At 64.3% G+C, this 16536-nt stretch overlaps 1 protein-coding gene across 2 annotated transcripts in view; it reads right to left on the bottom strand.

Annotated features, from left to right (window-relative positions):
- The window catches only part of Shank2 (SH3 and multiple ankyrin repeat domains 2), a 289122-nt gene extending 277630 nt beyond the window's left edge, over nt 1-11492 (bottom strand). For both annotated transcript variants that reach the window (XM_042670380.1, XM_042670381.1), the window contains exons 1-4: nt 11286-11492; nt 3862-4065; nt 3132-3203; nt 2119-2227 (exon numbers count right to left, since the gene is read on the bottom strand). In XM_042670380.1, the coding sequence (XP_042526314.1) occupies nt 2119-2227; nt 3132-3203; nt 3862-4065; nt 11286-11492 (592 nt within the window). The remainder of the gene's footprint in view (nt 1-2118; nt 2228-3131; nt 3204-3861; nt 4066-11285) is intronic.
- Between the last annotated feature and the right edge of the window lie 5044 nt (nt 11493-16536).

The raw sequence follows: 16536 nt of genomic DNA, 5'->3' as shown, positions 1-16536 counted from the left end.
CGAGGAAGGCCAGGCACACACAGGGATCAACCATCAAGGGATCTGAAGGGATGGTTAGAAGCCTCACTAATGAGCCCAGCCTGGGGCTTTTCTTCAGTTTGGAAAGTCAATTTCCATAGTGGAAAAGAAAGTCATGCCCAGATTGCCTGTGCCGACCCCCCTCCTCCTCCTCCTCCCCCTCCTCCCCTCCTCCCCCTCCCCCTCCCCCTCCTCCCCCTCCCCCTCCCCCTCCTCCCCCTCCCCCTCCCCCTCCTCCCCCTCCTCCCCCTCCTCCTCCCCCTCCTCCCCCTCCCCCTCCCCCTCCCCCTTCTCCCCCTCCTCCTTCCTCTCCTCCTCCTCTCCCTCCTCCCCCTCCTCCTCCCCCTCCTCCTCCCCCTCCCCTTCCTCCTCCCCCTCCTCCCCCTCCCCCTTCTCCCCCTCCTCCTTCCTCTCCTCCTCCTCTTCCTCCTCCCCCTCCTCCTCCCCCTCCTCCTCCCCCTCCCCTTCCTCCTCCCCCTCCTCCCCCTCCCCCTCCTCCTCCTACCCCCCCTCCCCCTCCTCCCCCTCCTCCTCTCCCTCCTCCCCCTCCCCCTCTCCCCCCTCCCCCTCCTTCTCCCCCTCCCCCTCCCCCTCCGCCTCCCCCTCCTCTTTCCCCTCCCCCTCCCCCTCCTCCGCTTCCCCCTCCTCCTCCTCCCCCTCCCCTTCCCCCTCCTCCCCCTCCTCCTTCCCCTCCCCCTCCTCTTCCTCCTCCTCCCCCTCCTCCTCCTCCTCCTCCCTCTCCTCCCCCTCCTCCCCCTCCCCTCCCCCTCCCCCTCCCCCTCCTCCTCCCCCTCCTCCCACGCTGGTGATCCCGGTCCCTCCCGCCCCTCATCCTGAGGTCTCAGCCCCATGATCGCTGGGGTGGGGTGGGGGAAGCGCTGGGCTTCCATTCTGCTTTTATCAACATTACTTCGTAACATTTACACTTACAAGTACCAGAGGGCTGCTGAGGACCGTGAGCAGTTCTGTTCACAGGGACGGCCGCTCTCCTGGGACTGAGTGACTGCAGCCCCCCCCTGCCCACTCCAGACCCGACGGGGAAGAAAGCGCCCGCGACCCGGGAACACGGACGTCTGGGGGGCGGCTAGATCAGCAAGGCAGTGCACGGCTCAGATAAAGCCACCAAACCCAGTGTGGCGCCTCCAAACTACCGAGGGGCTCCCAGAGGGCACAGGAGGAGCCCCAGGAGGCGGGGCCTCCCGGGACATGGAAGCCCCAGGATGCAGGTGAGGACTCCACGCACGGGCTGGCAGTGCCGCTGCCGCCAGTCGCTGTCCTGGAGGACGGCCAGCACAGAGAGGGCCAGCACGCGCCCCAGCGCTGGGGGAGGCCTGGCCAGGGGACTCGGCCGTGGCCGCGCGGGAGGCGGCCGGCCAACACCACGGGTGGCAGATTCCACGCCCGGCACTCGTTAGACGGCTCTCTACCGCGTGGACCACACGCCCAGCTCTTTTGGCTTGCGTTATTTTTCAAGTAGAATCTCAACATCTGTGGGGTTCGAGGCCAGCCCAGGAGATGCTCCTGTGTTCACTCCCTGCGTGGCCACACCCAGTGTCTACCCGACCAGCACCGCGGGGGGGGGGGGGGCCCACCCACGGGTGACGTTCACGTCTTAGCAACTGACAGGGAACCACAGAGGCCGCACCGCCCGGCCTCCCGGGGGCCAGGGAGGAGGCTGCCCGGTAAGCCAGGAGGATGGCGGCCAGCCCTGCATACCCCGGGCCCGGTGGCAGCCAGGACGGCCTGGTGACACCTCCTGGCCCCTCTGTTCTCCTCGGTGCCCACTCCGCCCGCCCGCCTCAGAGCCTGGCCCACATGATGGGCTGCCCCCCCACCGCCCCAGGCGGCTGGGCCGGGCCTGACATCGTCCCCCTGAAGCTGCCGCCGTCTGTCATCCAAGGGTGGAGACCCCAGATGCTGTGAGCACCCCACCAGGCCTGGGACGCCAGCCCCGAGCAGAGGCCCCGCCTGCGGGGAGCCCCATGGACAGCAGGGGGCAGCACCAGCGCGTGCAGGCGCGGGGCAGCCAGGACGCCCGGCCGGCCATCCCCGCTGCCCTCCAGGGGCCCGTCAAGGATGGCCTCCCCACCCAGAACCCACCTCCAGTCTCCAGGTCGTGGAAATTGGGGTCCAGGCCGCGGTCCAGCAGCTTGGTCAGCTTCTCCACCGACCGGTGCTGTGTATGGTCCATAAACTTCTTCAGGTTGGTCTAGAGAGGACAGGAAGGAACGGGAAATGTCCACAGGGGCCCAGGCCATTCCTCCACTGGGTCCTGGCCATCTGTGGAGGCCATGGCCAGCTGCAGGGCTCCCCGAAGCTGGAGCCCCAGGGCTGAGCATGGAGTCAGCACAAGGCTGCAGCCACAGGCCTGTCCCGTATTCCCAGGGCCGGTTCTGCGTGTCCACTGCGCCCTTTACAGGACCAGGAGCGGCCTCTGGAGGAGAGCTGGCCACGGGGGTCCAGCCCTGGAGAGTGGCACTGGTGCCCTTCGCCACCCCTTCCAGCGGGGAGAAGACACCCACGGGCCACCACGCTGGCCCCTCACCCCACCTGCACCTGGCCCCGAGGCCCGGGGCCTGCAGAACTGATGAACAGACGCCGATCGTGTGCAAGGCCCCGGGAGCCCACGCCGCCTCGCTGAGGGCCCGCTGCCCACAGGCGCCACCCCAGGGCCAGCTGGAGGGTCTGCGGCTCCGGAGACACACCAGGCCCCCCGACCCCGTCCTGGGGGCGGGCGCCGGCCTGCGCGGCTCACCTCCAGAGCCAGCTGCCCGGACAGCAAGGCGAGATGGCCCTGGTCAGCTGCTGGGCCTCTGTGGGGCGGGACAATCCAGCCCGGCCCTGTCGGCCAGCGTGGTGACGGTTTCCTGCTCTCAGCATACGGCTGGGCTGCCCCCCTTTCTGAGGATGCCCCCCCTCGTCCGCCCAGAGCAGGACCCCATGTGAGAAGACCAGTCTCTCACGCCCCAGAACCTCTCCCCACAGGCCTTCCAGGGCCGCAGCGCAGGACACGGGCCTGACTTGAGACTCTCACGCCGCTCGCGGGCGGGCTGTGTTTAAGCTCGCGCGCACGCTTTCATCCTGGCGGCCGGAGGGCAGGTGCACCCGTGTACCTTTGTGTGGAGCTTGGCCAGCTGCTTCTCGTCCAGGTTGGACTGCTTATACACCCGCTTCTTGTATCGAAACTGGTCCAGAAACAGAAGAGGAAAAGAGATGAGACCTCACTGTGCAGAGGAAACGGCCTGACCCCGGACGTCTGGCAGGAGGGCCGTCCACAGCACGCTGGGCGCTCGGGGAACGGCTGGTGTCCTCCCGCACACAGCTCACCGGGCCATGCAGTGAAACGTGTGACACTCCCTCCCTCATACCACCTCCAGCTGGAGGGGCTCACACGCCCCACACGGCCGGGAGCACAGAATGGCTGCAGCGGCTCCAGACTGCAGCACTCACTCCCAGCGCTGGAAGAGGAGGAGAGTCTGTACTCTGACCACCGGCCACCCGGGGAAGACTTCAAGGAATGTGGCATGGTAACATCATCCCCCATTCCTGACACAGCACCTTGAGTCCCTGGGGTCTCCCCTGAGTAGGAAAATATCTTTGATTTGCTTTGAGATGACCCTTGACCCCTTGTATGGTATGAGGTGACCTCTGACCCTGGGCAGGGGTGAGGACAGGGGAAGGGCAGAGGTGGGCTGATCACCAGTTATCTCTGCTTATGTAAGGCAGAGAGTCCCAAAGGACGGGGCATGGAGGCCCCTGGGTGAGCAGGAGGGGCCCGCCCTCCTTGCTCACACAGGCTGCACAGCACCGGCCCTCACACACAAGCCACCCGGGCAGCAGTACCTCCAGGGAGGGCACGCCCTGGCCCACGGGCTGCGGGTACTCGCGCAGCAGCCGCTCCTCATCCAGGAACTTGCCGTCGCGCCCATTGCTGGCCGGCTGGAAGAGCCCGTAGTTGAGGACGTCCTTCAGCCCCTGGGTGAGCGTGCACAGGACCCGCTGCTTTGCCACCCACACCGTGGCGTCCGGGTTGAAGCGGATGCACTTCTGCGGGAGGGCAGAGTCGTGGGTCAGGGTGGCGGAGAGCCACAGACACCCACGGGGCACAAGCCAGCGGGCCCACGCCGCTCCGGCCCTCCAGCGGCTGGGCCGGGCATGGGGTCTCGCGGGGCTCTCTGGCCACAGAGAAAAGCGTGCTCCTGGCTGGACGGAGACCTTCGTCAGAAGCAAAAGGCCTAGGCAGGGGCCCGGGCCCTCCTCCCACACTGGACTCCTTCCTGCCCGCAGCCTGCCCTGCCCACCTGCTGCCCATGCACCCCACACACTCCGGGGTACACAGCACACAGGCCGACACGCACACACTCCGGGGTACACAGCACACAGGCCGACACGCACACACTCATACTCACACAGCACACACACTCAGTGCTTGAACGTAACACCTGCACACCTTCCTACATACTTATTTTCTTTTTATGTGTGAGTCCTGGGGCCTGAACTCCAGGGCTGGGTGCTTTTCACTCAAGGGGGGCTCTCTACCATTGAGCCACAGCTCCACTCCTGGCTTTTTGGTGGATTATTGGAAATAAGAGTCTCCCGGGCTTTCCTGTCTGGGCTGGCTTTGAACCGTGGCCCCCTCAGCCCTCAGCCTCCTGAGTAGCTAGGATGACAGGCGTGAGCCACCGCGGCCCTGCTTCTTCCCACGGACTTGGAACAGAGTCTTCCAGGACCTGGCCCGCACACGCGCACGCGTGCTCTGTGAACAGCTGGCCTGCTGCAGGCTCGGGGAATGAGAAGAAGTCAGGACACGTTCCGCACACAGGGCTGCTTTCCATCCCCGTCCAGGGCCCATGTGCTGCCCAGTGACTTCATCCTGGTGTGGGTCTGTCTGACGTTTCAGACACGGGTGGCCACCCACACAGGGTCACCGACCACCCACGGAGCTTTTGTGACTGAGTACAGAAGCTCGAAAGCGGCGCGCACACACACCGCCAAAGCAAACAGCGAGGCTGTGATGCGCAGCGGCGCTGAAGGCCGACCACTGCTGCCGGGGACGATCGGTTACTCATCCATGCAGCGTGGGCCTGACGCCAACCGCACACACTTCCAAAGCAGCACCGCCGAGGGCGCCGCGGGCTCACGTCGGCAAGCCCAGCTGCTCAGGAGGCTGAGATTCAGAGGCAGCCCGGGCCGAGACGTAGGTGAGACTCTCACCTCCAATGAAACACCGAAAATCTGAAAGTGGAGCTGTGATTCAAGCGCGAAGCGCAGGCACAGCATTCAGGCCTGAGTTCAAGCCCCAGTACTGGCACGCACACACCACACAAAACAAAGCAAAACAAAAGCAGCAGGCCTTGCGGGGCTGGGCCATGCTGACCACGGCCACGTGGGTCTGTGAGTCTCGAAGAGCAAAGGCTGCATTGTGGGGAAACTTCGAGACTGAGGTTTTTGGCTTTTTTTGGTGAGGCGTGAACTCTGAGCCTGGGCGCTGTCCCTCAGCTCTTCAGCTCAAGGCGAGCGCTCTACCAACTGAGCCACAGCGCCACTTCCAGCTTATTCTGCTTCTATGGTGCTGAGGAATCGAACCCAGGGCCTCATGCATGCAGGGCAAGCACTCCACCACTGAGCCGCTAGGGGCTGGGCCAGACTCAGCTCTTCACGGGGAGGGGCCTGCTCGTTGCCCCCTCCGGACCTAACGCACGCCCCTGGCCAGGAACACGGTCTGGCAGAGGGCATGCCCACCAGAGAAGCCCACACCCTGTGTGTGGACCTGGCCGCTCTCGTGTGCCCCTCTGAGGTCAAAGGCCAAGCTGTGTGTGCCCCTCCCCCACCTTCCCAGGCTACAGCCTGTCCTGAGCCTCTCCCCTCCCCGCAGGGTGAGAACTCTCTGGAAATCCAGGCATCACAGAGGAGGAGGGCTATCAGATGCGGTGTGGTGCGGCCGCAGGCAATCTGCCCATCCCCAGTTCCAGTTCCTCAGGTGATCACCCGCTCCCCACGGGTCCAGGGATTGTCATCGCTGCTCTCGGCTTGCGGCGAAGCCACAGGCAGCCACCCCGGCTCAGGTTCCCTGGGATGGAGAGGCAGGAGGGCGGTCCGGGGAGACACTCCGCCCCCAGGCCCGTCGGGGAGGAGCTCGGCCTGAGTCCCCTCCCAGGGCAGCTGGGTACCACTGTGGTGACAGGAGGGCTGGTGTCCCTGTCATCTGTAGGCGGGGCCGCCAGGCCAGGCCGGCGCCGCCATGCTACGGAAACCAGCTCCGCCCCCCAGCAACCTGCTTTAACACAGCCAGAGCAAGGAGAACCTTCTAGAAAGAACAGGACCTAAGAGGTCAGAAAGACCTGGCTGTGTGTCCCAACCCCAACACACCCGTACACACACACACACACCCGTACACACACACACACACACACACGTACACACCCGTACACACACACACACTCACACACACACATACCTGTGTTCCCTGGCAAACCTGCCAAACTGGAAGCTGCCCTGATTTGGCCATGAAAACCTAGGTCTCCACGTAGCTGGCCAGGCCACCGCAACTAAATCATGTACCACGTCACCCCGGCATGCAGCCCACTTGGAGATGGGGGTCTCTGCAGAGGGGATGGGTCAAGAGAAGGGGCCCTGGAGGAAGGGCCTACCACAGGGAGGGCAGGTCTGCACACAGAGCGGAGGGAGGCGGCCCTGGGGGCGGGGCCACGGGGTGGCCAGGCCGCTGGACGGTGCTCCCAGGAGCCCAGGGACACGGAGGACCCGCGTCCACAGCCAGGACCCAGCCAGCTCTGTGACTTCACTGCCCAGGGTGCGGGCCAAGCCAGCTTGGTTTGGCAACACAGGACCCAAAGAACACGCCGGTCACATGCCGTGGCCCGAGGCCAGTGTGGCTGCTCACCCCTGGCCCGAGGAGGCCCAGCAAGCCGCGCTCAGGCCTGCTGAGCAAACGTGTGTCATCCCCGGGACCGGCTCCCGCTCCACACACGCTCAGATCACACACGCTCAGATCACACACGCTCAGATCCCACTGAGACCGGCTCCCGCTCCACATGACGCTCAGATCCCACACGCTCAAATCACACACACGTTCAGATCCCACCGAGACCGGCTCCGCTCCACACATGCTTAGATCCCACACGCTCAGATCACACACGCTCAGATCCCACTGAGACCGGCTCCACTCCACACACGCTCAGATCCCACCGAGACCAGCTCTGCTCCACACACGCTCAGATCCCACCGAGACCAGCTCTGCTCCACACACGCTCAGATCACACACATGCTCAGATCCCACCGAGACCAGCTCCGCTCCACACACGCTTAGATCCCACATGCTCAGATCACACACGCTTAGATCCCACATGCTCAGATCCCACACACTCAGATCCCACACGCTCAGATCCCACCGAGACCGGCTCCACTCCACATGACGCTCAGATCCCACACGCTCAGATCACACACACGTTCAGATCCCACCGAGACCGGCTCCGCTCCACACACGCTCAGATCCCACACGCTCAGATCCCACATTCAGATCCCACCAAGACTGGCTCCGCTCCACACACACTCAGATCACACACGCTCAGATCACACACACGCTCAGATCCCACCGAGACCGGCTCCCGCTCCACACACGCTCAGATCCCACACGCTCAGATCACACACCCTCAGATCACACACGCTCAGATCACACACCCTCAGATCACACACGCTCAGATCACACACCCTCAGATCACACACGCTCAGATCACACACGCTCAGATCACACACGCTCAGATCACACACACTCAGATCACACACGCTCAGATCACACACACGCTCAGATCCCACTGAGACTGGCTCCCGCTCCACACACGCTCAGATCCCACACGCTCAGATCCCACCGAGACCAGCTCCCGCTCCACACATGCTCAGATCACACACACTCAGATCACACACACGTTCAGATCCCACCGAGACCGGCTCCCACTCCACACAAGCTCAGATCCCACACGCTCAGATCCCACCAAGACCGGCTCCGCTCCACACACGCTCAGATCCCACACGCTCAGATCCCACACGCTCAGATCCCACACACGCTCAGATCCCACCGAGGCCGGCTCCGCTCCACACACTCAGGGAGGGGTCTCCTTCAGCCCACAGCCCGCGGCCACGACCCGGCCTCCAGCGGCTCCTGACAGGGACAGGCCTGACAGGGACAGGCGAGGCGGATCCTCCACGCTGCCCAGGGAGCAGGGGGTGCCGCGGCGGCCACGCGGGACTGGGCGGAGCACCGGGGACGCAACCCAGGACACGGGACCAAGGTGAGTGAGACCACCAGGTACAGGGCACCTGGAAGGCCGGGGGGGGGGAGCAGAAGCGGGGCGGGGCAGAGGCAGGGCGAGCCGGGCTGGCAAGATCTCTGGAGACCGGACCCCACCCCCTCCTCTGAGTTTATTAGATGGCCACCTGATGCAGGAGATGGACACGGGGGTGGGGGGTGCAGCAGCTGGTCTGGAGGCGCAGAGACTGCGGGGGGGCTGCCACTTTGGGAAAGAGACAGCGGAGAGGAGGGGGGGAGGTGCAGAGACGTGAGGGAACAGGGAAGAAGAGAGGGATGGACGGAGTGGCGATAAATCGTCTTTGCGAGGCCGGAGCACCCAGCAGCCCCACCCCCACCCCCGCTGTCTGCAATCCCCAACTGCCAGGGCTCCACCACGAACGGAACCACGGCGAGAGCAGTTTCCCGCAGTGTGTGCCAGGGGGCGGTGTGGCCCTGGCACCTCTGCCGGCAAGCCAGGGCCGCAGACACCAGCACCGGGGCGCTAGCCCTGGGGCTGAGCTGGGGGCGGCGGTGAGGCCCCACTCGAGCCCCCCCACCCCAACCTGGCAGCCCGATCAGGCTTCAGCCTTCCAGCTCCTTGGGACCCGTCATCCAATGGGGACCCAAAGCACCTACTATGTGCGCCCCCCGCCGGCCTCGTCCCCACCTCCAAAAGGGCAAAGTACAGAAGCGCTCACTTCTGCTGGTATTGACTTTGGCACTGGTCACTTCTTTTGAAAGGACAAGTTGTCGGGCCGGTGCCAGCACTGCATTGCATCATGCACTTGGAATGTTCCAGACACAACCTGCATAGTCCCAGCACAGTCCACCGCTGTCCCCTGTAAGCCCTCCAAACCCACAGTCCCATCCAGCCCGGCCCAGCAGGGTCCGAGTGATCCCAGAGGGCCAGCTGGCTGCCTTTCCAAGACCGTCCCCAGAGGGCGGGGCCCGGGCCCAAGCTTGCTGGCTGCCTTGCCGCTCCGGGCGGGCTTCCAGAACTGTCTGCATCTCCGCTGGACAAAGGACTCTGTACACGGGAGACCGCACGCGGAACAACGCCGCTCTGTCCCCAGGAACTCAGCCCGTGGGATTCTGAGCACAGCCTCCAGGAGTTTTGTTTGTCTCCAACAACGTGAAGGGAAGAAAGTTCCAGAGACACTCTCCTGGGAAGGGAGCCGGCCCCTCCAAGGCTGCTCCCTTTATGAAGCCCCCTCGTACCCCAGGGGCTTCTAGTGACAGGAAACACAGATGAGACCCCCCAGGAATGAGCAAGCCCCCACCTGGTGAAGGTCTCGTTCAGGAAGGGGAGGAAGGGCGGGGTGGGGGGCATTGGCCGCCCTGGGCCACAGTGACGCACCCCTCCTCTCCCTCTCCCTCCCCTTCCCAGGCCCCTCCCCTCCCCTGCCTCCCCTTTTCATCTTTGGTACTGGAGAAGGATCCAGAAAGCCTGGCATGTCCTGGGAGAGCCATTCCCCCCACCCCTCCATGGCACACTCCGCAGCCTCCTGTCAGGGCCCGGGGTCCCCACACCGTGTGCCTGGCCCTCCCCACAGAGGACAGGGAAAATGCCCGGTTCCGTTCAGCTTCCAGACTCTGCTCGCAAACGCCCGCCAAGATGGCTGGGGACGAGGCCGGGGCTGCGTAGCACGTGTGTGCGGGGCTTCACGCGTGTGCGTGGCTGTACACAGCCTGGCGCCGGGGACTGTGAGCGGAGACGCGCAGACGCCCATCCACACGGGGCGTGGACCGCTGCACGGACCCGCCAGCCAGCCACGAGCACAGGACCCACAGCCACGCGCCTTTTCTGGAAAGACTCGACGTGGCCGATCCCAAACCCTTTCCAGCGCAGTGGCTGAGGCCAGGTCAGGGGACAGTCCCTGGAAGCTGAATGGGCACCTCCGAGTGGCACCCGGAGCGGCCCGGCCGCAGCCGCAGCCCGCAGCCCACCAACCGGGGAGACGGACGCAGAGGAACATGCCTGGTTCACACCCGGTCAAGACGGCTTGCCCGAAACCCCCAAACCGGTCCTGTCTGCGTGTTCACGGTCAGCGGCGCAGACACACGTAACTCCACGGGAGACAGAGGGGCCCGCCTTCTTCCCGCCACCCTCACGTGACGGACATGCTGCTTCAGTGGACTTAGCGCCACGGCTTTTGCCTTGTGGGTGGGTATTTTGCCATTATAACCAGCTCTCCAGCACAGGATCACGGGAAGGCGGAGGTGGGCCTTACAGAGAGAACGTGGGTTATAGCAGCGCCACGCAGGCCTCGGTTCCGAGCTAGCCAGCCCCTGACGGGAAACAGGGAGGCTCTGCAGTGCACAACCGAATCCACGCCAGAAGCTCCACACACAACCAACGCCAGCGGCCAGCTGCGTTCACTGAGCCGCTCTGCCGCAGGAACTCATCCAAAAACAGGCAATAGAGCCACAAAATCCCCTCCAAGATGCCCAGCCAACACCAGCCAAACGGGAGAAAAGATGGCTGCTGCTGGACAGCACCCATGCCTGGCAGAGGCCGGGCTGCCGGGACTCCGAGAGCTTGGTGTCAGCGATAGCAAATACCTTTGCACCCCCAAGAAACAGGCTGTGTGTGTATGTGTGTGTGTACACGCACACCCAAAGCTACCAGCGCTCTCCAGACCTTTCTGGGGTATCCTGACCCCCACATGCAGACCCTGCCTGTCAAAGCTGGGTCAGGACACTGCTCTTCCAAGGGGTGGACCCCGAGGGGCTAGGCACGACACCTTGAGCACCAGTGCCTGGCTCCCATCACCACCACGGCCCCTGCCACATGGTGCTCGGTGACACTTGGATGGGGGCAGAGCCTGACACAGGCTGGGGAGGCCGGGGAGGGGAGGCCGGGGAGGGGAGGCCGGCTGGAGGAGGAGCACAGGTTTGTGGGGGGAGAGGAGGAGCATCTCCACGAGGCCCCAGCTGGAGGCTGCCGGGCACCGGGTCTCACCGTCTGCTGCAGGTCCTGGATGATCACGCGGATGACCAGCGTGTGGCCCTGGGCCTCCTCGGCGCGCGCGCCCGCCGGCCTGTCCGCCACGGCGCGGATGGTATCGTAGGTGCTCTCCCCCCTGGAGCTGTCCGACTCCGAGCCCACGGAGTCGTCAGAGAAGCTCTGGGCCATCTCGTCCTCGCTGGACGTCGGGCTCCGCGGCATGGCTGCTGAGCCGCTGCTGAGGAAAAGGAGAATGGACCATGTAACAAAATGTGACCCAATCCGGGGGTTCCCAGAGATCGGAGGAAAGCGGGTCTCTCCGTGTGGCTTCAGGCCAAGGGTCACAGGTGTGCGTGTGTGTGTGTGTTCTAAAGGCAACACAAATCCACCAGCGTCTCCCTCCCCCAGCCCGGGCCGAGGGGAGGGCACGCAGGGCCTGGGCCGAGGGGAGGCCCCCGGGCAGCCCCTGACCTCTGGCCCCGATGCTGCGAGGCGCCCCCTCACGCAGCCAGACAGCCGCGTGGCCACAGCTCTAGCCGCGGCCACTGTGTCCATCCGAGGGGTGCACAGTTTGAAATCTCCCACACAAGGCAAACGGCTCGCTCAGGCCTGTCTCTGAGGACAGGGCGGCAGGAGAGGAATAATGGCAGGCGTCGGGTGGACCGGCAGCAATAACCCGGGGCTCCCTACCCACAGCCGCCGCCGCCCCCCCACCTCCGACGCCCTGCGTGCCCCTCGCCGCCCCCCACCTCGCCGCCCCCCACCTCCGACGCCCTGCGTGCCCCTCGCCGCCCCCACCTCCGATGCCCCGCGTGCCCCTCGCCGCCCCCCACCTCGCCGCCCCCCACCTCCGATGCCCCGCGTGCCCCTCGCCACCCCCCATGTGCCCCTCGCCGCCCCCCCCACCTCCGACGCCCCCCCACCTCCGACGCCCCCCCACCTCCGACGCCCCCCCACCTCCGACGCCCCCCCCACCTCCGATGCCCCGCGTGCCCCTCGCCACCCCCCCCATGTGCCCCTCGCCGCCCCCCCACCTCCGACGCCCCCCCCACCTCCGACGCCCCCCCACCTCCGACGCGCCCCCACCTCCGACGCGCCCCCACCTCCGACGCCCCCCCACCTCCGACGCCCCCCCCCACCTCCGACGCCCCGCGTGCCCCTTGCCACCCCCCACCTCCGACGCCCCGCGTGCCCCTCGCCGCCCCCCACCTCCGACGCCCCGCGTGCCCCTCGCCGCCCCCCACGTCCCCCCCGCCACCCCCCCCCCACCTCCAGCGCCCCATGCCTGGCTCCGGGTCAGTTCCGCTCTGCCCATCGCGTCCAGCCCCCCTCAAGCCCAGGCCTGGGCAGGTATTCTGCGGTTCGCTCCCACTCCTGTGTTCTTTGACTGGGGTGAGGGTGTGGGCTGGGAACACACTGGGAAGCCTCCAGGGAACATGGGGAAAGCCGGGTCCCCCCACACCCCAGTGCACTTACACGCACAGCGCCCCTCCCAGGCGGCTCCGACCCCCCCCACGCACACACCTCCCGCACACACCTCCCGGCCCTCCGCGCACAGCCCAACCACTGAGCTCTCCAGGAAGACCAGGAAGCGCAGGACCGGGATGACTCAGAGGCGGGCCTCAGCAACCAGGGGAGTATCGCACAGCCATAAAGAAGGGGAAGTGTGTCACGGGGGGACGGGCGGAACCGGGCATCACCCAACAGGACGGCTGTGCTGAAAAAGCCAGACACCACCTTCCACTCACCAGGGACCCAGACACACGCACAGAGACACGCTGATACGTGTTTATACACATGCAACGTGATGATCATGTGATGATCATCATGTGACCACAGGGCAGGGGAGAAAGAGAACCCCAGGGAACAAATCCTACCAAACTCATGGTGTCGGGGCACGCGGGAGGCATGGGAAAGCTGATGGGAGGGAGGGAGGGAGGGGGGGGAGGGAGGGAGGGAGGAGGGAGGGAGGAAGGGAGGGAGGGAGGGAGGGAGGGAGCGAGGGAGAGAGGGGGGAGGGGGGGGAGGGGGGGAGGGAGGGAGGGGGGGAGGGAGGGAGGAAGATGCACTTAATTCAACCAAATTATAACACAAGCAAGTCTGGAGTGCCAGGGCAAACCCTCCCTTGTGCCATTATCTTTTGAAAAAATGAAGGACAGCAAAGTGAAAGAGGCCTGGGGGAGCGGACTGTGGGGAGGGCAGGCAGGGAGGGGGGAGGCCTGGGGCAGCGGACTGTGGGGAGGGCAGGCAGGGAGAGGGGAGGCCTGGGGGAGCGGACTGTGGGGAGGGCAGGCAGGGAGGGGGGAGGCCTGGGGGAGCGGACTGTGGGGAGGGCAGGCAGGGAGGGGGGAGGCCTGGGGGAGCGGACTGTGGGGAGGGCAGGCAGGGAGGGGGGAGGCCTGGGGGAGCAGCCGTGTGGTGTGGGGAGGGCAGGTAGGGAGCGGGGAACTTTACCTGCACCTGAAAGTCCAGTTCCGAGGCCTGCTGGGCTGGCTGAAGCTGAGGGAGCGGGGAGGGAGGGAGGGATGCGGCTGATGGGAACGCACTCACCCGTGAGGGGTCTCCAGGACTCCATCCTACCAGGACTGGATGCTATTTTTTTTTTCTTTTGGTCAGTCATGGGTCTTGAACTCTGGGCCTGGGTGCTGTCCCTCAGACTTTTAGCTCAAGGCGAGTGCTCTACCACGTGAGCCACAGCGCCACTCCTGGTTTTCTGATGGTTCACTGGAGATAAGAGTCTCATGGACTTTCCTGCCCCAGGTTGGATTTGAACTGCGATCCTCAGATCTCAGCCTCCTGAGTAGCTAGGATGACAGGCGTGAGCCACTGGCGCCCAGCTAAGTTTATTAATCATCATGAGACAAAGCTCAGACACCAAGCTGCCCCCAACCCGGCTCACAAGCACGAGGTTTCAGGTGTTTACAAATCGAGCAATTTCATCCCCCAGCCCAGATTCTGGGACCGTGCGGTGGGGCTGGGGCCTGTCACGGGGTGGGGTACGGCCCCTCCCCAGCTCTGCTGGGCATCCGGCTGCCCTCACGCAGCCCCGGCCTCCCACATCACCCGCGCTCACTCCAGCGCTGACCACCCTGTGACCTTCACCCCCTGACAGAAGCTGACAAGGGCACAGAAGAGCCCGAGATGCCAGGCGGGATGCATACCAGAGCAGCCACTGCGGAGGTCGGGGTGAAGACGCCTCGAGAAACCGAACACAGAGCTACCTCCCCTCCAGCCAGAAGCCCTTCCAGGGGCCAGTCACAGCACTGCCTGTTCACCACGCTGCCCAGAACCCAGCACGCTGCGGAGACAGCCCGGAGGCCCCACAGCCAACAAACAGACCAAGAAAATGTGTGCGCACACACTCACACTCACACACACACACACACACTGCCCAGAACACAGCACGCTGCGGAGACAGCCCGGAGGCCCCGCAGCCAATGAACAGACCAAGAAAATGTGTGCGCACACACTCACACTCACACACACACACACACACACACACACTGCCCAGAACACAGCACGCTGCGGAGATAGCCCGGAGGCCCCACAGCCAACAAACAGACCAAGAAAATGTGTGCACACACGCACACACACACACACACACACTGCCCAGAACACACGCCGCCCAGAACACAGCATGCTGTGGAGACAGCCCGGAGGCCCCACAGCCAACGAACAGACCAAGAAAATGTGCACACACACTCACACTCACACACACGCTGCCCAGAACCCAGCACGCTGCGGAGACAGCCCGGAGGCCCCGCAGCCAATGAACAGACCAAGAAAATGTGTGCACACACACACACACACACTGCCCAGAACCCAGCACGCTGTGGAGACAGCCCGGAGGCCCCGCAGCCAACGAACAGAACAAGAAAATGTGTGCACACACACTCACACTCACACACACACACACACACACACTGCCCAGAACACAGCACGCTGCGGAGATAGCCCGGAGGCCCCGCAGCCAATGAACAGACCAAGAAAATGTGTGCACACACACTCACACACACACACACACTGCCCAGAACCCAGCACGCTGTGGAGACAGCCCGGAGGCCCTGCAGCCAACGAACAGAACAAGAAAATGTGTGCACACACACTCACACTCACACACACACACACACACACACACACTGCCCAGAACACAGCATGCTGCGGAGATAGCCCGGAGGACCCGCAGCCAATGAACAGACCAAGAAAATGTGTGCACACACGCATACACACACACACACACACACACTGCCCAGAACACACGCCGCCCAGAACACAGCATGCTGTGGAGACAGCCCGGAGGCCCTGCAGCCAACGAACAGACCAAGAAAATGTGCACACACACTCACACTCACACACACGCTGCCCAGAACCCAGCACGCTGCGGAGACAGCCCGGAGGCCCCGCAGCCAATGAACAGACCGAGAAAATGTGTGCACACACACTCACACTCACACGCTGCCCAGAACACAGCACACAGTGGAGACAGCCCAGAGGCCCCGCAGCCAACGAACAGACCAAGAAAATGTGTGTGCACGCACACACCTGTGCATGCACACACACACACACACACACACACACACACTGCCCATAACACAGCACACAGTGGAGACAGCCCAGAGGCCCTGTAACCAATGAACAGATCAAGAAACGTGTGTGTATACACATACACACACACACACACACACATACACACACGCACACACACAGGTGCAGGCAAGCACGTGCAACCACAAGAAAACAGTGCCGCGCTACGATGTAAACCCTTTGAATAATTCACAGACAGCCTAACAAAACGAGAATCAGGACGCTGAGCCGTGTTAAGGGAAGGTGGGCGAGAGCAGGAGGAGGGCGGATAGTGGGAAAGGAAGGTGGAGGCTTGGGGTCATGGGAGAGGAGAAGGGCTGGAGGGGGGGTTGGGGGGAGGGGGCGGGAGGGGAGAGCAATGGAGGCCCTGACTCTGATCTGCGCGCACTGGACACACAAATGTACGGCCACATTGCAACACCCTTGTTCCACCTTCTAAAGATGAATAAACTTTTCAGGGCATGTGAATATTCCTGCAATCTCAACAGACATCTTCCCAGTCACAGAAATGCCAGACCCCTGGAGGGCGGAGGGCGGAGGGCGGAGGGCGGAGGGCGGAGGGTGGAGGGCGGAGGGCTGGAGGCCTCGCAGCTCGGTTCGCTCTCTCCACCCTCCCCGTAGCTGGCCACCGCCCGCACGGAGGTCAGGTGTGCTGTGCACCGTCTAGGGCTCCTCTGGTCTG

Source organism: Dipodomys spectabilis, unplaced genomic scaffold (assembly GCF_019054845.1).
Source record: "Dipodomys spectabilis isolate Male_0828 unplaced genomic scaffold, ASM1905484v1 ptg000544l, whole genome shotgun sequence".
NCBI classification, from domain to species: domain Eukaryota; kingdom Metazoa; phylum Chordata; class Mammalia; order Rodentia; family Heteromyidae; genus Dipodomys; species Dipodomys spectabilis.
This window is presented reverse-complemented; position numbering and strand designations above follow the sequence as displayed.